This window comes from Tribolium castaneum, chromosome 10 (genome assembly GCF_031307605.1).
Source record: "Tribolium castaneum strain GA2 chromosome 10, icTriCast1.1, whole genome shotgun sequence".
Lineage (NCBI taxonomy): Eukaryota > Metazoa > Arthropoda > Insecta > Coleoptera > Tenebrionidae > Tribolium > Tribolium castaneum.
The window spans coordinates 1,471,684-1,492,605 of record NC_087403.1 but is presented as its reverse complement, the minus strand read 5'-3'; the positions used below and the strand labels follow the sequence as shown (position 1 = coordinate 1,492,605).

At 38.7% G+C, this 20,922-nt stretch overlaps 1 protein-coding gene and 1 long non-coding RNA gene across 9 annotated transcripts; one reads left to right on the top strand and one right to left on the bottom strand.

The window, feature by feature from the left end:
• Positions 1-188: 188 nt before the first annotated feature.
• LOC103312275 (uncharacterized) lies at positions 189-5,305 on the bottom strand. Its single transcript, XR_010335689.1, has 3 exons — positions 5,072-5,305; positions 1,214-1,265; positions 189-1,056 (listed from the first exon to the last, which is right to left on the bottom strand). It is a non-coding gene; the product is annotated as an uncharacterized LOC103312275 (long non-coding RNA).
• Positions 643-19,893, top strand: tgo (tango). Of its 8 annotated transcripts, none has more exons than XM_064359524.1 (9): positions 643-782; positions 1,021-1,069; positions 10,242-10,322; positions 14,428-14,585; positions 16,406-16,726; positions 16,775-16,969; positions 17,040-17,339; positions 17,388-17,672; positions 19,254-19,893. In XM_064359524.1, exons 1-9 carry the CDS (start codon positions 746-748, stop codon positions 19,742-19,744), a joined length of 1,917 nt encoding a protein of 638 aa, XP_064215594.1. In that variant the 5' UTR covers positions 643-745; the 3' UTR covers positions 19,745-19,893. The 8 variants fall into 8 exon arrangements, with proteins under 8 accessions (XP_064215594.1, XP_008190739.1, XP_015834686.1 ...); XM_008192517.3 differs by having other exon boundaries at positions 14,425-14,585; positions 17,052-17,339; XM_015979200.2 differs by having other exon boundaries at positions 14,425-14,585.
• Positions 19,894-20,922: the final 1,029 nt, after the last annotated feature.

The following is a 20,922-nucleotide window of genomic DNA, read 5'->3' as shown; positions in this document are numbered from 1 at the left end:
CCAGGAAAAACGAAGTGCTAAAGATTTTAGACAAAAATTTAAGATAAGTTAAAAACGAAGTAAAAAAATTTAATTATTTAATTTAATTTCTATTTCTATATTACTTACGTGTTTTTCCCTTACGCTTAATATGTAGAAGAAAATCAATATTAACTGTTACTTACGTACCTAGTTTAAATAAAAGGCACTCAAGAGGATTTTACTTTATTGAAAATTTAAATAAAAATACAGTAAACATAATCAGATAAATTTCTGAAAAGTGAACCACAGCGCCATCAACTCAAGAGAATTCAATATCACTGGTAACAGGAGGTAGATGTGGATAGGTGTCTTCGCTTGGTGAAACTCTTCCAGTCCATATCAATAGATGGCGCGGCTATGTCGCTTCACACCTAAAAAACCAGAACCGTTTAACAAAAAGTAAACACAGAGTTCCCCTAAAACACCTAAAAAAAAGTCCGAGCGTAATTTAGGTCGTTTCGGTGATTGACCGAAAATCGGTTGCGGAATTACGGTTGTAGTTAAAATAAGAATTAAAGGGCAACTCTGCACTAAGTTGGCTGTGAACTACCCTTAATAAAATGGCAGACTCTCCCACCCTAACAGTTTTTCTAACATGGCGGCCGTTGTGTTGTAAACAGTCTAGTTTAATTTAGTCAATGCCTGTAAATTTTGATTTTAACACAAATCTAAGTTAGTGTTTCGTGTTTTTAATAATATAGTTGTAGAATAAAACGCATGGTTTATGATACAGATGTCAGCTGTTACACATTCGGTACCAGGTTAGTATTATAGGATTTTTTCGTTCTGCCCTTAAAATAATACAGTCGTCATTTTTTGTCACTTCCGCTTGTAGACTATTTTTCCCTTTTTCTTAATCTCTCTCATTTGTATCCTACTTTAATTTGGCAAATTCCAAGTAACGCGTGAAAAATATGTGTGATCAACGTCATTTCCACGAATTGCCCCCCTTTTTGGGGCTATTTAAAGCTGCGTTTAATATTTGGGCTGTTTTTTAAGGTGCTGATCCTACGAAGTGTATCCAAAAGCGTAGAGCTGGAAGCATAGGGTGAGTTATGGCTACATACATCAAAATATCTTATGTATGAATATTAATTCTGTAATAAATATTTATGAATGTATGTTGCATGATTTTGTGTAGAGTTCTACAGTAAGTGTGTTGATGCAACGCCAGATGTCGTTGATGACTTACTTAGTTAATTACTGTTTTCGAGTCGGGACTTTCGGCACAAGCTTGGTAGTGTCTACAAAGAAAAAAACCAGACCAAAGTAGAGTGTTTTCGAGATTCAATTATGATAAGTCCGTTATTAGGTCTTATCAGTTAATAAATAGCGGGTAACGCTCTCACTTATATTAAAAATGGTACGATCTCGTGTTTATCGTGTCTTACCAGCTTCATTATTTTCTTGTTATTAGATTGTAATTTGTACGTACGTGTCATATTCTGTTGTAAAGTATCGAAAAATTCGATCCTATCGCGTGGATAGGAAAAAGGCAATTAAAAAATTCGGGGCGGCTAAGGGGAGAATAAAACTCTGTTATCCTGCCTCATCTTCATAGACATGTCATTTGTAAAGCTTTAGATGATCCCTGGATATTTTGAAATGCGACGCAGTTAGACGGATTCAGACACAAGAGTTTTGTCTTTCAGAACAATAATTTAGCAAGATTGTATCTTGGTGTTTCTTTTTTAACGCAATTGCTTTCAAAGAGATAAGAAGATTAGAGTGTGTAGACGGACAGGAATTATTAACGACGGCACAAAGGGACAAGGTTTTGTGACGCGGCAAAGGTGCGACCGTCCCTACAATAATTCAGAATATATTCTTTTATTTGGCGGATTAGTCAAAGAATAACCTCGAAGAATCATTTACACTTTTATGGCCCTGATCCTGGGAAATGACGGGGGCGGAAATATTTAACACAGTTCTTGTAGTCTTCGGGGATCCATCATTCCCAGTGACCAAAAACACGACAGGTGATAAATTATAACGGTACTAGACCCGTGAACTACCTGCCTGTCTGACAGTATTTTACAACTCGTTGAAAAGGCCCATGTGGTGGTGGCCCATTCATACATCACTACGGAACTTTATTTAATTTTTATTTCGACTCTGGACATGTCCTTAAAACTCGGTTCTTTGAACTGAAATGTTTCTTTGTCGTTCTACTGTTTACCAATTTATCACCGTTACTGCACGAACAATCGAGACTACCAATGTCCTGCAAAATGAACTTTTTCTTCCATTTTTGCGGAGATTAGAAATAGACTCCGAGGCTTGTGACCTCACTTTTAATCAAATAATGTGCACGTAAATAGACCTTTCGCTGTGTAAACAACCCCTGCGCGCTGGTTGAAAATTATATTATGAATGTATTAATCAAGGCTAATTCATAATTGATCATCCCGGAACGAGCTTTTTTCAACCGAGATCAGTAATTAACGATGATTAAAAAAATGATTAAGCGCTAAAAATGACGCAATCATGTATTAGAAATGTGTAAGTTATTCCGAATTGTATAAGGTCAAACTGAACATACCATTTTTCCACTTGAATGAATTTTGATTTATCTGGTCGGAACAATAGCAATTCAAATATTTATTGTTGTATTTATTTGACAACAATTTAAGACCAAAATAGTAATAGATATGTTAATATAATTGCTTTTGTGCATGCTTTCCTAAGAAAAAAAACATATTATGTGTTACACTTGTGATAACAAATTATAGCTGTAAATGTAATAAATGTTTTATGGTTTCAACAAATTACAAAACGTAATAAAAAATTGCGGTTTCCTGTCCTTTATTTTTAGGACATCCCGCGTTCCGTTTTGTGAAGTCTACTTGATTACAGTAGAAAAAATTCTTTTTCGATATTTTTCTTATATTCAAATTACTTTCAATTTCAAGTGATGAAATTCTGTTTTATTACCAACTTCCTTGAGTATTTGCGGTTTTCCAGTGACTTGAGATACTGGCCGGACCTATTTAGTAATTAAATATTATTTTGTACTTTTTTGCGGTTTCGAATCAATTTACGTGATGTGTTTCAAAAATCAGCTATGCACATTAATTAGTGCAAAATTTCATCTTGATAGCCATTTTTACGGCACGTCTTTAGCACTATTTAGAAGTTTTCCCCTCATAAAAAGCACTTTGTAGCACATTTCTTAAATAAAAACCTGTAAGCGTTACGACTATTGATTTTTCTTGACGAATACATCGGAGCGACTTAGCTGTTAGATAAATGAAAAGCTTTGCCGCAACTTTTGGACACCCCAATAATTAAAGAGAAAACGCATGGAAAGCGCCTCGCACACATTTTATCGTGATTTTTCAACGCTATAATTTAATTATAGAGGATTGCCGACAAGCTTGATAGAAAACAGTATTTCAAATTTTAAAAACCAACGGGCGAGCTGAGTATTCCGAAATTTTTATTTTGGAATTCAGCATTATATACCGACTATTTTTAGATTTTATTTAATTTGATTATTATTTAATTTTAACAGTTGTAGTACGTCAGCAGTCAACAGTATTTTATGTTATTGCCCTACAAGGCAATGTGCGTAAATTTTGAAATTAAAAAAATTAAAACCCCACAAATTGCTTTAATTTAGATGATTGTCCTCTTCCATTTTAAATCTGCAACAAAAAAAAACTCTTTTGTTGCAAAATACATTAAATATAAACCGAATCGTATATTTTTAAAAAACTTTATATACTAAAATTATTGGAAAATTTCTGTAATTCTGAAATTATGGGAATATTTTCTTGGGCGAACTACAAAAAGTAGTGACATAACGCGTTCAAGATGAAAATTACTGACTATAATATACGTATTTGGTTTAATAATTACGTATAGAAGATCTGAATCGGTTGGCTTTTCGTGCTAAGGAAACGCATCTCAAGAAACATCCTTAAAGTAAAATGTAAAAAAGTAAAAAGAAGATCGGTACATTTAAAAGAAAATTATTAGGAAAATATAGTTTTCCACAAGACTACAGTACTGTATCTTAAAAACTACTAATCACACAGAAAGCAGGGTGTGTTACTAAATAAATGCGTAATACTTTTCTCTATGTAGTTTTTTCCAGAACTTTTCTACAACTCCTTATAATAAATAATAATTAATTAGGAATATTAAAATATTAATTAATGGAAATTTGTACTAATATGTATTATTCTAAAACAAACCAATAATTAAAAAAAATGTGATTAGCCCCAGTTATCTTTATTTCAATTTTTTATTTATTTAGTACTGAATTCTGGGAGCTAGCGCCAATTTTCTACGATTTTTTTGCACAAAATTAATAATACAAAATAATATTTTTTTAAGGAAGGGAGTACTAATTCATTAATTAAGAAATTACTGAAAATATTCGCATGCAAAGAGAGAAATATAAGGTATTTATTAGCAAATGCTGGTTTCTGCGTAAAAATTTATTAATTTTTAATATTTGGAAAAAAATATTTTTAGACTCTTTTTTCACTTTGTATATTCAAAACTGAAAACACATTGAATTGGAATTTCAAGTAATGACCTATTTCAAAGATTTTTATTTAAAAATTTAGAGTTATAAGATATAAAAAAGTTTCAGAATTATTGTCAAAGTAAAGAGAAACGTAAAAAATGAAAGGAGACTCATTGTCAATTTTTCAATCTTTTTCATTTAATTTTTCATTTTATTTTTTTATCAATATAATTCCACATGGAATGGCGCAAAAACGAACAATATGGACGGAGAATCGAAACTTTGCTTCCTGAAATATCTGTTTAAAAAAATAAGAAATGCAAAATTACCGGCAACACAAGAAAGAAAAAATATTAAAACAGCAATCGTTCAGCAAATTCTATTTGGATGTGTGTATTTGACGCGTATTTTGTTTCTATTGGATTTTATCCTGCGACCGTCGGTAGCGTCAGTGAGAAAAACCGAAAATTTGAATTTTGCGTTGAATAAGTTTGTTAAAATCGCGCTGACCGTCCAAAATTTTGTTCCCTGAATCGGTCGTGGTGTGGATGTGTTAGCCGCAAGAGTACTCACAGTCGTGTGTGCTCCCCGTCGGTCACATGTGCACTAGGGGTAGTGAAAGCGCGTACCGTGCGTAAGGATCGCGTGTTTGCTCCGCGCGGCGAGGAGGAAACCTCCGAGGGCTGTTGAGCACTAAGCTCGGGCAGAAAGCGATGATTCGCGGCGGCTGCGGGCCCTTGCCTCGGAGCGGGCGGCGTACCTGCATGTAGTTAAAATCTCGGCATACCCCACCAATGCTCATCTCTCCGACTCTCCGTCGGCCGTAGTCATGTTGGCCGCCATCGCCGCATCGTCAGTCCGCGACAGTGTTCTGAGCGCGTCGTTCTGTGCCTCCCGCCGGTGCCCCCGTGCCATGTGCCTGTCGAGAGAGCGGAAGCACGCCACTGCCCGCTGCCCCCTGTGAAGACGTCGCGACGCCACTCTGTTTCCGTACTCCGGGTGCAGCAGTGCCGCCACAGTGGATATGTACGCGTATGCCGGGGGCGGCCCCCCGCACTATGCGCCGCCCCCCACCTACCTCCAGCCCCATCCGCCGCCGCCACACCACCCCCAAGTCGCGCCCGTGCCCATGGGCCAGGAGCCCACGCCGGTCGCGCACTACTCCAAGAGGCGAAGGTAACACGTGACAGCAAAGCTCCACCAAAATTCAGGAAAAACACAAAACCGTTCCCGCTCTTCGTAAATTAATTAAAATAGTGAAACAAATTTCAAAAGATCCTCACGTCGCTTGAAAAAATAACGACATAATAACAGTCAGAACTGCAAGATAATTGGTGCGTTTTAAAGAGAAATCTCCTCCATAATCTGCGCTGGGTCCAATTTCATATTTTGCTTGTTTTCTATACGGAAAAATTGTTTTCAAAAATACGATAAATGGTGGGTCCTTATGAAACATCACAAAATTGTGCTAATTGTGAAGCAGCTGTCTTGAAACAAATTGCTCTAATTAAAAAATTACAACGTTTGATTAATCTGATCCAAATATACTTGTGACTTTATAGTCACTAAACCTACATTTTGGTAAAGACACGTTTTCAACACGTAACAAGTCGACCAAAATGTGCTTTTTGAATTTTGTTGTATTAAATACGAAAATGGTAAAATTGATAAATACAATAAAATCTGTTCTTTAATGATATTTATTAACTGGGAAAAATAACATTCTAGTTAGTGTTCCTTTAAAATATTTTTTTTTGATGTTCACCCTTTTGTCTAATTTTTTTATTTCACGTAATATGCTTGTGGGGGTGGTCAAAAATTGTGTGAAATCCGCTTTAGAAATGTGGGGATACCCCCAAGGATCTATTTTGGGTCCAACTCTATTCTATTGTTTCATTTCAATGCCTACTTTTTGCCGACATAGCTCTACCGATGTTTACTTTATTTCACCTTGTATATACTTTTTATGATGTGCTAAATCCGTATATATGTCCATAGTAGAGTTCATTAGATGTTGTTCACCCTCTCATATAGTCCGTGGTGCAGAGAAAATTAATAGTTTTGTCTCAAATTTTGCTTTAACGAAACTAAAAATGTGTAAAAAATAAATTTTTGGTCAATCGAGGGCTCAGTAATTATTGTGGGACCACTGGTTCGCTTCTTGGCGCTGAGTCGATCGGTCAATTTATCAAAGCTCGCCGTCACGTGGCCGAGTATCTAAAGCTCATAAACATAAATTTTCATTGCTAAATAAAGCACGACAAAGGGGAATCTAATTTAAAAATAGCCCACCCTTAGAAAGTTTGGGGGGTTAGTTGTGGAGTAACGTTGATTTCTTAAATACCAACAAGTTTTCCACTGTTCTCTTGTCTGGTATTTGCGTCAGACGAAAATTCATTAAAAAGTCGTTTGGAGGTATGATTGGGAGAGACTTGTTAATTTGCAATTGTTTCAATTTCGAAGGGTGAGCGTGTCGTTTTCACTATCTAAAATATTTTTTATGGGCTATAATCCCTCGAGGTTTATCCTGCTGACCGTTCATAAATTTTGTACTAAACTTTGGAATCGGGTCAGGAATGATAAGGGATTAGATTTGGAAATACTTAACAAGGAGATAAAATTACGGAAGAACAATCGGTTGCTTGTAGCTCGAACCATTTTAATGAAGGCGGAATGGATGTGCACCGATAAATCTGAATCATGATGTGATAATAATCGACCTTTACCGTTAAAATTCAGTTTTAATTTGTAGTCGATATGATTTACAATGGCCGGCTGCAATTAACTGCAACGATAGTTCGTCGAAAATAAGGGGTTAAATGATCAGAATTCTAGCAACGTTAGTTTTACCTGAGAAAGATTTTTTAAGCGATAAAAATATTTATGCGTGATGCGTTTGGTCTTTTATTACTTTATTTACATGTTGTCTCTATCTCATTTCCTGCAGTAGTAAAATCGTCTACATGTTCGGTAACTCAAGTCCGGGTTGACAGAGGAAGTCGCCATTGAAGTTTCGTCAACAATGGCCCAAACCCTGTTTTACTCCTTAAATTTATTGGACATTACCTGAACTTGTTCCAACGTCCGACTTTCTCGGGTACACAAATTCCAATACTATTGTTATGTCAAGCCTATAATGGATAGTTGAGGGAGTTTCACAAGTTTTTCCAAACGCGGCCGAGTTTGCAATTGTAATTTTCGTCGATATACCGTTCCATCTTTTTTCGCGAACAAGAATGCTCGCTTACGCTAGCTCCGATTTCATTTAAAAAATGCTAGCTGTAAAGCCAGCATTACAGCCAACTCGGGCAGATTATTGTTCCAAGCTACGCATTTGTTTAGTCTTCTCCTGGGGATTGTTACTGCAACGAATGACTTGCCCCAATAAAACTACATTTTTTCGCAACTTGTCGCTAAAATATTTCAACGAGCTTGCAGCGTGCGAAAGCTCGGCGAGTTAGTTAACCACTTTTTTAAAAACTTGGCAAATTGTTCCGCCTTCGCCCCAAATTCGAGCTTTAGTTAGGTCACCGATCTGTCACATTTCTGGCTCGATGACGGTTGTTTGACTTTGTCACTCCGTATTTCCAAATGCATTGTGTATAATTAACCTAATAAAGGTGCTGTTTATTAAACATGTGTGTAACTAGCACGAACAGAATGCTTTATCAGCTTTTCTACTCGGCTCATTTCAAAACAATGTATTTTAATTATGCTTCTTATCGAAGGTTTTTTCTTTTTGCTCTGCGTCTCCCAGAGTTAGCTTTTTGACCTTTGGTGAAAAACGTTTGGTCCTGGTAACGGGATGAAGATTTGAGAAGCCATTAGCTTTACAGTTAGGCGTATCTCCGCTGTCGCGTTTTAAATTGAAAGTAGCAATTAAAAAAAAGTTGTGTAAGTTATGGAGAAGTTTGTGGCGGCAGTATCGTCAAGTTCGGTGGCGGCGTTGGGTTTATCAGTCCACGTCTGAGCTTTATCGGTTGAAAACCTTTTAATGAGTAAAAATGGCGCTAGGTTCCGAAGGATTCGTTGCCGGAATAGGGAATTCGGCGGCTAATGAAGACTAAGTTGTCGAGGGGTCGATCGGTGAAGAACACCGGCAAACAGAGTGCATTATTTACCTAAAATTTTGCAACAGAAAGGGCGCATGGTATCTGCTATTTACTGTAGAGTTACTGTGTTGTAGTTCTAAATCTGTGTTACGTGCTACGATGGCCCGATAAAGGTCTCATTAGTAAACCGTAAATCGGACGATAGTATGCCCCGCTCTCCCAGCCCTCAGATACCGCCATCATTCCAAACTCTCCAACCCCATCGCGTTACTCGCTTTATCATTTATAGCAACCGTTTCGAACGATATCACCGATCGGGACGTGCGAACTTACCGCGATAATCGAGACAATATGGACCAATTGCCGACCATCATCCGTTTTATATATCTATTTCAACAAATTGTGAACAATTACAATTGGCTTGTGCAAATAAAACACTCCCACGTACTGTTCCAGCCGTCCGAAGGGATTTTTTCCAAAACGAATTAATCTGTTTACCGATCGAACAATGACGAACGCTGTTGTAATTCATAATTATAATATTTATAAACATATTAGAAGCATATAATTAAAAATATTGCGATGATGTAACTGACATTTTGTATTCTCACAACTTGTAAATATCTTGCCTCCGCTGCGGGGCTTACAAAATTAGTTCTCGCCTTTGCTGGATCTCCGACGAGTTATGATAAAAGGGTGGTCTTTGAACTCCAACACAATCAACGATCTTTTAAGATAATTACTCCACCATCGATCGATTCCTTCGGCTTTTACTGCTTATGGAAATTAAAACAGTTGGATTGTAAAAATGGGTGGAAGCAACAAATGTAGTTACTTTTTTATGTCGGCTGAGTATTCGTTAAGGTCATTCCGTTTATTACAACATAAAAAGCAATGGTTCAAATAAAACTATGAATATGAGATACTACAATAATGGCGCTTGATATTTAAAGACACGCGAATCGTTGATACGTAGCAAATGGCATTTAACTATTTGTTGGATCTTTTCACGTTATGGAGGAAAAAATTCATGCCTTGTGCCGCACGTCAAACTCTTTGTAAATTTCATGTCGTGCTGGCATTGTTGGATGTATAATTGTTACGCTAAGCAATGGTCATCGATAAATGCTTTAACAAAGACTATGGATTTTCTAACCTACATAGTTCAGTAGAAAGTACCAATTGGCGCCACAAATGAGTCCCTATTCTCGAAATTATGTTACGCTCCTCTGATCCCCGAAAAGCAAACAGTGTGTGATTAATGGCGCTCGCAAACCGCAATTATAAATTACAGTGTCGAAAAATAGCCGCTAATTATGACAGAATCATTAATTGTTTGTTATCTCAAGCCGCTGACAAATGAAAGCATGTTTTGATTATGCCTATAAAGAAGAAAGATTCCCACAGCCGACACGCGTCGCCTATTGTGTGATTATTTTGGTTGTCGGAAGGTGTACGTATCAATTTTGGTGGACGTAAATGCAAACTCATGTTCTGCTTGTTGATAATTAATTAGCAGACAAAAGATCGGCTGAGGTTGAATTAGGTGGGCATTAAACGATTGCCTCTGGCCAACGGGAGCTCACACGAGTCTCTCCCGTCACGACGCACGTTCATGCCTACCCTAATCAAAAATTTAGCATTATTGGAACGTTTCAACCTGACTAAAACCCAACTCTCTGCCCTTCCAGGTCAGATGAAGACGACCCAAGCGGCAACAAATACACAAGGATGGAAGACGACACAATACAAGACAAGGAGCGTTTTGCAAGGTAACTATCAACTCTACGAAAGCAACAACGAAACTCGTAAAGTTCCAACAATCGCTCGACCGAAAAATAAACCATTTATTATCTTTAATTGCTCGGGGATATAGAAGATCGTCGAAAAATTACCGGCTCAATATCTTCATTTCTATTGAATCGATCGGAGAAATATGATGGCCACCATGGAACAATGCGGCCCCGAGCACTATCCAAATTACTAAATATTTCAGATGGAACTGATTCGGTGAATTATTGCCAGTCGTTCCAATTGAGATCAGCCCCATCGCGCAACAACTCACTCCACGTGACTCGCGCCCAGGGCCGGACTGCCCACCACTCCCGATGGGCTATAACCCAGCGCCAAACAAAAAAAATTGAAAAAAAAACACTAATTACTACTATGTGAAAAATAATAAAAAGTATCAAACAAATGATTCCAATTACAATGGATACAATAAACTTTCTATAAAAAAAAACGATATTTACATTATCACTTTCCTATATAGTTTAGAATTGTGTACAACGTGTTGTTTTTACTAAATATTGCAAATAAGTAAAGTAAATGATGCTCTGAAGGGAAATCTGAATAAACTTAAATTGGGAGACCTATCAGAGAAAAAAATGATAAACACGAACAAATTTTTGTTTTTATCACGTTTATTGGCAGTAAATCATCTAAAAAGCTAAAAAGCTCTCAAAACTTTCACAAGTTTCTTCCGCATTGAAATCTTATATTTTTGGGCGGTAAAGGCAAAGAGATTTGTTTCTGAAATTTTTGGTTTTTGAGTTTTGAGTAAAAGAGGAGCTGCTCCGTGCTTCTGACAAAGTCCAGTACTTGAGTGCTTTCTGAGCGTATCGGGCACCGCCGTGATCCGGCCCTGCACCGTTGCGTTAGTTGTAGTCAAAATGGCTAATGGTCAGTTGCCAAAAGTGGGTTCTCTGACCTCGTGCCCGCTTCCGCATGGCTTTGTTCTTGGAAGAGTATCTGGTGCGGGTGGTCGCGATACATCTCGCGGGAGATTTCGACGGCCGGCCAAGACGGTGACGTTCTCCGAGCGTTGGCATTTGGAGAGCGCTGAGCGAGCGCTGCATCCATCGGAGGTCGGCCAGGGCCGTGCATTAAAAGGGAGCATCGTGTTCCCGAGCAGTCGTGACCCGCCGCGGGGGAGGCGACCATCGACCACAGAACACAGACCGTCGACCAGAGGTTCCCACGCTGCCGAGCCTCCGTCCCCGCCCGCTCACCCAGTGGAACACCGGCGAGCTCCGCGCTGCGCTCTCGCGATCTGATCGTACTCTCTTACATTTCCTAGTGTCCCAATCTTCGCGATTTTCAATTACGGCCCCTAGACGAACTCTTTCGCGAGCAAATCGATTCGCCAAAGCGCTATGGGAAGCGGCCCTAGGCCATCGTTGCCACTCCACCAATACTCTTCGATCCGACATGCACGAAACGAGCCATTTTTTCACGCAGCTATACTACATCATCGGACGCTCAAAAACTTTTCAATTTGTCGCACTTTTTTACACACTCACTCAAAACGGACCAACTGACGACAGCCAATCAACAACCAGCTACAGGACTCAATCAACATAGAATTCGCTTTTTCCTCTATTTTCATTTAGGTTTCGTCTTGTTTATTTTTTAGAACTTTGACTCGGACTTTTGCCGGAACCAATTCACGTACTTACTACTCTTGTTTATTGTCATGAGCACAATTTGTTTCCAAAGGTACTAATCAATAGATACTTGCAACAAAATTTTTGAAGACTGTCCACCACTTTTGCTTCTTATTGAATCATCCATCTTTGTGTGAGATAGTAACGGAAATTTAATTGGTCTTTTTCTCTTAAAATGTTCAGTTAAATTGCTAAATGTTTCGGCTTTTTTCTAATGGCCATCGTCAGGCAATAATTTAATAATTCATCACATAATGGTATCGAGTAATTAGATGGATATTCATAGTGGCATCTCTATTGTGGCTGTGAAGGTGCTGACTTTGTGTTTTGGCGTGCGCTCTTTCGCAATTTGTGCATAGGTGTTGTGGTGTTGTCAACAAAATTGAATTTGATGCTAGGACAGGTGTTGGTGCGTCGTCACGTTGAAAAAATGTATGATTTGCAAAAATGCATATATTCCGTATAAAAATCTCGTGATTGTGTGGATTATCAGCGAGTGGTAATGGGAAACGAGTATTACATGGCTGGTGATTAATTATAGGTATTAATCACTTTATAGTATGAGATGGGTGCAGGCAGTCCGTTTGAAATAAGACTTATAGAATTGCAAATCTATTGTTGTGTTTTTCGAAATAGCTATATTTATTTTTATGTGGTCAGGCAATATCGCAACGATGATAATGCACAAAGTTCGTATTTATAGTTGTGTGAAAGAGTAACTGAAAGTGGAATATGTCATGGCCAAAGTAGCGAATTCCAGCCCTCCCGACACGGAAGGCAAAAAGAGGATATAAATTGAGCAAATTTGGTAGAAAAATGAGCTCGTTACTTAAGATACTCGTCTATAATCTGTTCGAAGTTTGGTTGTAATTGGTTCAGAAAATTGAAGTTGAACGTTTTAGAAAGTGCCAATCATCAGCATGCGATATTTTCAAAGCGGTTCTGCATTACCACTGCCTACTACTCCCTGATGGTTAAGTAATCGTGAGAACTTGCTGAAATATTTAGCATAAATGTTAATTGCCTCTATCAGAAAAGCTCGCGTCAAGCCGACCGAGTTATTATGTTATTTGTTCACTCGATTATTGTGCGATTTTTCGCATGACGGCTTCAAATCCCGAATTTCATTAAGTCGGTAAAGACGGGTGTCGGTGGCGATGCTACATAATGGGACCGAGTAGATGGTCGGAGTCTGCGATTATGTGTGCCTTTGTAATCTCCATTACGACCATTAGCCGGTCTGCGGCTCTGTGGTTCTACCGCCGTAGCGGCCGATGGGCCGCGACTCCACGTCTGCAGGGGTAATCATTGTTATTTAGTTTCTCCTCAATTATTGATTATTTACCGCAATACTGGTACTTTTAGAACGCCACGGACAAACTCTGATGAAATAACGTCTTTACTCATTACTATTAATCATCACTGCCAGCTAGGGCGTTAAAACACCGTTAACGTACGAACGCTAAATAATTGCCAACTTGTTATTTTCATACATGGGTTATTTGTCTAATTACAAACAAAGGCATTAACGTGCCACGCTTACTTATCATCAGGGACAACCCACCAGCCCATGCTGGAATTAGAGGAATTTGCTCATTCTCACACACCTCACTATACTTTAAGCGTCCCTCAAGAAATTTTAAGAATTTTCTTCGCTGTTTTCAAGAACTAGTTCCTATTTGCTTGGAAAACAGTAATTTCATAAGCACCGAAAGTCGATTCGTCAACTCCATACCTTAACATTAATTCACCTATCATATATTTTGATCAATTTTGAGTTTAGAAAAAAACCTCTCAACACATTGAATTTCGTTAATTGTACTTTTTTCTTCCTTGGGATTGCATTATTACTTAAATGCTTTCTGTTCTTGGCGGTTACAGTAGACATAATATGACGTACTATATAGTGATCATCCGTAGCATCTTCTTGACTAATTAAGGAAGTATATTTTTATGTCAACAAGAGAACCAAGTGTCCTCTATCATATTAGAATCATTCTTAAAAATAATTAATGTGAAGATAAAAGGGTGGAAGATTGGGTTGGGTAGTCCGATCGTAGTTGTAGTACTGTGGTACTGGAGTTTATTGTGTGTATTATTTTGGCGTAAATGGGGTGAGTTGTTGCAAGGGCCCGTTTGCGGCATGACATCAGTGATATCGATTCCGGCAAGTTAGTTTTATGGTGTCCGGATAATTTACTCGGCGGCAAAGTCGTAAAACGTTCAACGGAAATACCGGTAATCTCACTTGACGAACCGAAGCGTCGCCGCTGTTTGGACCTATAAAGTGCAGGACATGAGGCGAGTCCTGAAATATTCAGCGTTTCCTTTTGGTAAAGTCTCGCATGAAGTCTAACTAGTTCTAAGTAGTGATGGTTTACTTGGGAAAAAAAATGTAATGACCTGTGACTTTTCTTGCAACTTACTGTAGGGAGAATCATTGCGAAATTGAACGCCGGAGGCGGAACAAGATGACGGCCTACATCACGGAGCTGTCGGACATGGTGCCCACCTGCAGCGCCCTCGCAAGGAAGCCCGACAAGCTCACGATCCTCCGGATGGCCGTAGCCCACATGAAGGCCCTCCGAGGTGAGTATGGCCCGCGTTGGGTGTCTTGATGAGGAATCTGGGAATTTTCCCGCGAGGACCATAATGACAAAACCGCGTTCGTAACGGTGGTCTCGACGCTGGTAGCTTTATGTACCTGGCGTAGCTGCTTACACGGCCCGTGCACAAACTGATGCTATCATGTTAGTTATGGGCCACAGAATGCTCACTCTCGCTAACCAGGATTAATGCCCTTATTATTTAATCGTAAAAATAACTAAGGCGAAAACATCACTGCCGTGTTCTCGGTAATACAAAAACATGACTCTCTCTTTTCTTAAACAGATGCAATAAACATTTTGTAACTTTGCTTTTCATCCACTGATTGCATCAAATGTCTTATCATTTCCAGAGGTGGAATTGACTAAAGAGAAGACGACAGCGACGTGTTCTTTGATCTGCGGAGATCCCATTAAAAGCTCTGGCCATTTAAACGGTAATGAGCAGACCTTAAGTTTGCATGTCATTAGACACATTACCATGGGCCTTTTCTAGCAACGAAACAATCAACCGTAGGAAAGGTCCATAGGGTGTGCCTGTATCTACCATTTTTTACTAATCACTAAACACTAGTCTCAGATACATGCCGTTTATGTCTCTCGAGGGGTGTCGTCGGCATCTATCTCAGACTGCGATAAGAGCGTGTTATTTTGTTACTAATGTTGGTGTAGTTCGATTGGTAGAAAGTCTGATGCGGGCTGTATTGTGTTGAAAAAACGGAGGGATTATCTCAAAAGCGGTGTAAAAATACGGTACTTCGTCTGGCCGAATTCTCCAACACGAACGTTATAATGATGGTTTCTCGAATAGCTATTAAGTAATTAGGGTGATTGTACGTATCAAAATATAATTTCGATATTAATAACTTTGCGTGGTGAATGATTTGATAATGATAAGTTTCGAAACGGCCGACGGAACGTACAACAGAAGGATGGTGTGGCTATGGAAATTGGTCATACAAAGGAGGCAGTGTGCGTTCGAAACTAATTTTTATGCAGTTAGCGTTTTGCATATCCGATAAAGGATTCCAAGAATGGTCGCTAAAATATTTGTTTGTTGTTGGAATTGTTGTTCCATTCAATAAATTATTGCAGACTTACAAACGATTCAATTATTTCAACAATTCTAACCGTTTTATTTTTTATGGAATTGTTTGTTGCTATATGTGGAACGTATCGTCGCTGTTATTACAGGTATTTCCAAAAGTACCGATTTTATACAGCCGTTCATAGAATATAAATTACAAAACAATAGACGACGTCCGTTTTAACATGAACACCTTCTTGAATAATAAACGATTTCTAAATAATTCATCTTTAACTGTTGTAAATTTTCCACTTTGATTTGCGTTGCTTTTTCTTTCGCCAGTGAAATCTTTATTACGAAAAGGTTACAAATAACTTGAATACGATTTTTCTAATTTATTTTCAGTTACTTTAGAACTGCTCCGATGTTTGTTACTTTGTAACTTTGTGCTTGTATTTCAGAACATGACTTCATGTTTTTCCGTGTAATATATAAACAATAGTAAACTGTTTTTCCGTCTCTTTTATTCGACGGAAACCGTATTCATACTCGACTCTATTTAATTATTCATTTCGACGATATTAACTTATCGGCGCTTGAAAGGGAATATTGACATTTCTTAACGGGTAATGGTCCTAAGACACGTAGAGATAAGGAAACTTATCAGATTCCTTGTCATCACATATGTATTTTTTTGACACTATCAACAGCAAATAAATGCCATTTTTAATTTTTTAAATAAACTTGAATTAAGAAAGAGCCTTTTGTTTCTTTAGGGACGGGCAATACCAGTGCTGATGGAACGTACAAACCTTCATTCCTGACCGATCAGGAATTGAAGCATCTTATTTTAGAAGCTGCCGACGGGTTTTTATTCGTTGTAAGCTGTGATACCGGAAGAGTAATATATGTTTCCGATTCAGTCGCTCCTGTTCTTAATTACTCACAGAGCGACTGGTACGGGTCCTGCTTATACGACAACATCCACCCTGAAGACGTCGAAAAAGTCCGAGAACAGTTGTCGACGCAAGAACCTCAAAACACGGGGAGAATCCTCGATTTGAAGACTGGTACAGTCAAGAAAGAGGGGCACCAATGTATGTATTGGCTTGGACTCGATTTTGGTTACATTTATTTATTTATAGCCTCGATGCGCCTCTGTATGGGCTCTCGTAGGGGTTTCATTTGCCGCATGAAAGTCGGAAACCTGACGCCCGAAAACATGGCCGTGGGCCACTTGAATAGATTGAAGCAACGAAATAGTTTAGGGCCTGGGAGGGACGGTCAGAATTACGCCGTCGTTCACTGTACAGGCTATATAAAAAACTGGCCGCCCACAGGTAAGTACAGTACTTTACACTAGATATTGCTCAGCAATGTAAGTCTACTCTAAATGGGGAAAAATATCAGACATGTTCACAGGAGTGCAAATGGAGCGCCAGACCGAGGACGAGATCCACACTTCGCATTGCTGTCTTGTTGCCATAGGGCGCCTCCAAGTGACCTCAACTCCCAACACTAGTGACCTGTCAGGATCAAACAGTGCGGCCGAGTTCATCTCGCGACATTCCATGGACGGCAAATTTAGTTTCGTCGATCAACGAGTCATCGGTTTGCTGGGCTACTCCCCGCCCGAACTCTTAGGAAAGAGCTGCTTCGAGTTCTTTCATCCCGAGGATCAAACTCATATGAAAGACAGTTTCGAACAAGGTACGCACTCCAAGTAGAACCAACGCCAAGCTAACTCCCGTCTTCCAGTTCTGAAGCTAAAGGGACAAGTCCTGTCCGTCATGTACAGATTCCGAGCCAAAAACAGGGAATGGGTGTGGTTGCGCACCAGCGCTTTCGCCTTCCTCAACCCCTACACCGACGATGTTGAGTACATCGTCTGTACAAACACCACGGCGAAATCGCTACACAGTGGCCAAGAGGGCACCACTGAAACCGAGCAAGTTGCCTATCAGCAGCCGGGGCTTGATTACAGCTTGCAGCGCAGAGACGCGGGACTCTACTCGCACATGCTGCCCTCTACACACATTCAAAGTGAGTACGGACGTAACGGTAAATGTGTGAAAGGAAATCATTAGCCGGTCATTATCATTACACGCTCTTTTTTTATTAATTAGCTCATGCTTCCGAAAAAACGATAACAGTTAAGGTACTCTACGAATCGTATTATCTGTTTAGAATCCTAGGACGAAATTTGGAAACGATAAGACGCAACGTCTCATGGTCTCGATTTTATCTAACCGTAATTGGCACGTGTTCCTAATACAACAATTCCTAAAAATACTCTAATTTAATATGAAGTGTTTTTTTACCAGCGTCTCATTTGTATTACAAATTACTGTTATTAAACACTTTTTGTGGAAATAATCCTCGGCGAAGCTTCCACTCAACAATTTTTTTAACCAAGTTTTATTAATGAATCAAAATACTTTGTGTTTATTCTGTCTCATGGGTAATGAAAAAATTCAAAACAATTTATTCATTTTAATGGCAAAACATAACAAAATAATTGTGTCTATTAAAAACATTATTACTTACCTTGGTGCTCTTGTTTCCAACATATTCTTTGGCCTTCAGAAAAGTGGCATCGACTATTCCGTCCATCAGGAATGTGGTATAACTGATAAGTTTTACGACTCTAAACGTAATAGGAATTAACTTTTTGAAAATACTCTAAACACCTCACATCAAAAAAGGCCAAAATGATAACTTCGGTTTCTTCCGAATTTTTTAATGACCTTCATAGGTAGATAATTTTATTTACCTTCCTAGGTAACAAATTATATCCGACTTTGTTTTGTTTTTCTTTTGTTTATACTTTTCTTTATTCTTTTATTCTGTCTCCATTCTCTATCTTTTCTATTGTTATGTGCTTTTTTACGTGCTTATTTAGCTTGCGTTACCCGTCTTCTATTATATCTTCTTATTGCTATTGTTCTCTTCCCAGTATCTTCCGTCACTTGTCTAATATTTTCTCCATTTTTTCTTCTTCCTTTATGCAGTTATGATTTAAAACTCTGTTCTGTCTTTTTGTCAACACGTTTAACTGATTTTGATGATTTTCTGAGGTCGTTGAGTTCGTTATAACCGTACACCACTATATTTACTAATACGTTACGAATGTTGTTTTATTATTATTACTGAGAAATCAAACAAGAATATTGTAGAAAAAGTATATTCTTAATTTTTTCGTTGTTTTCCTATCTATTCTCTATCTATTAATACTAATCTCTTTTCACTCTGTTGTCTATTCTTTACTTTTTCTCATTTGTTTTTGTATTTATTTTTTTTTGTTTATTCTTTTTTCTATTCTTTCTCTTTTTTTACGTGCTTATTTGTTCTCCTACCTCTTTTTTCTCCTTGTTCTTATTTCTCGTATCGCCGCCCATTGTTTTCTCTTTTTTCTTCATTGTGTCTTCTGATTGTCTGTTTTATATACTTTTTCTGTTAGTACTCTCTTATTCTCTCCAGGCTTGTAGTTCCCCAATTCTTAGCTCTGTATTTTTCTCTTTGTATGTATGTTATTTTAGAATTTGTTTTTCTTTAATAAAGGCAATTATGATTGTAATATTGTTATATTTTCGAGTGTGTCATAGAGGAAATGTGTTGTTTCAGACCCTCAGCAGACGGCGCGCCCTAGCAGCGGCCAGAATGTATATAGCAACTACGAGCCGACGGCGTCCCCCATCGCCTACGGCTCGCCGCAAGCCACCGCGAGCAGCAGCAGCGCCGGGGTGTTGGGCCGCCTGACCAAGGGCAGCACCACGAGCCCGACGCCCGCCGCCGCGGCTTGGACGCTGCGCCAGGCGCAACCGGCGGCCGACGGGTACCAGTACAACCAGCCCAGCCCGCGGTCCCCCGGCCCCACCTACACGCAGCTGAGTGGCGGGTCGCGGGCCAGCGCCGCCCCCGGCCCCTCCTACCAGTGGAACGCCTGGCAGGGCAGCTCCAGCCAGACCTCGGAGTCGGGGGGGCCCGGCTCGAGCGGCTCGGGGCCGCCCCCGCAACCGCAGCCCCACGAGCTCAGCGACATGCTGCAGATGCTCGATCAAGGGGGCGCCGCTTCGTTTGAGGATTTGAACATGTTCAACACTACCTTCGAGTAGTTATATTTTATCGTGCAACTTCAGCAATTGTTTTTGAACTGATTATAAGACCCATTGTAATTTTTTCTTTTTGTTATTGGATGTATTGTCAATGTAGTGCTAAAGTGTATTTATTTTGTAAATTAAACAATACGATTTTAGTACACTTATTTATCACGTTATTTCGGGGTGGGATGGTGGTGACCTGTACCGTGTCTAGTCAACTGTGACTACTGCGAGCTACAGTGATACGCTTCGTAGTAGGTAATTGTTGAGTAAATACTTGAGTTTAGATTCCGAGAAACAAGCAATTTGTTCTCCGCTTTTTCTACTTTTTTTGTAAATTGGCAATTGTTACAAGCGTGCCATCAACAAAATAAACTATTTTGCCTTACAGTTGTGGAGTTTTTTAAACACAATCGCTTTTTATTACGTAATGACGAGAATTATGTATACATTTTTTCTCTTTGTGCAACATATTTCATGTGTAAAGAGAATAATGCTATGAGAACTTGTATAAAAATGCGTAATTCACTTGAAAGTCATTTAAATAACTAATTTTGTAATTAAGTTGTTGTAAAAATGAAACAATTTTTTGAGTTACAAGTGAAAGGGGCGGGACTTAAGAGTTGTCTTATGGACTGAGGTGTAGGCAGCATATTGTGCGACAAGTGATTTTATATGTTGCCTAGCTATTGAACACTAGTCTACATTTTTAAAATAAAAATAAATATCTTTACATTCTGCAAACGAACTGCAAGGGCTGGTTTCGGGTCTGTTTATGCTCAAACGGCTTATAACCCCAACCACAAGGTTTTTTACAGAAGTGAAAAAATAACACACTGCGTAAATTACCACATCAATAAAGATACTATAAATACAACAACAAAACAAACAATAAATCAGTAATTCACAGAATAAAAAACCTTTATTATCATACATAAAAATATCACAAGAAAAAATATGTGTTCTCGTTGCAAATCAGATATGAATATAGACTTAAACTATAATTACCCGAACAATAGGGCCTGTGAAGAGTGACGCCGAAGATCTGAGGAATCCACAACACACAAGACCCTTTCCGATTTTTTACACGTGTTAGAATAATACACTTTCGTATGTTTGAATTTTATTCAATAATTTCCCAACCAAATACAAAAATCATATTAAAATAATTAACTGTTTTTTGCAATTCATGT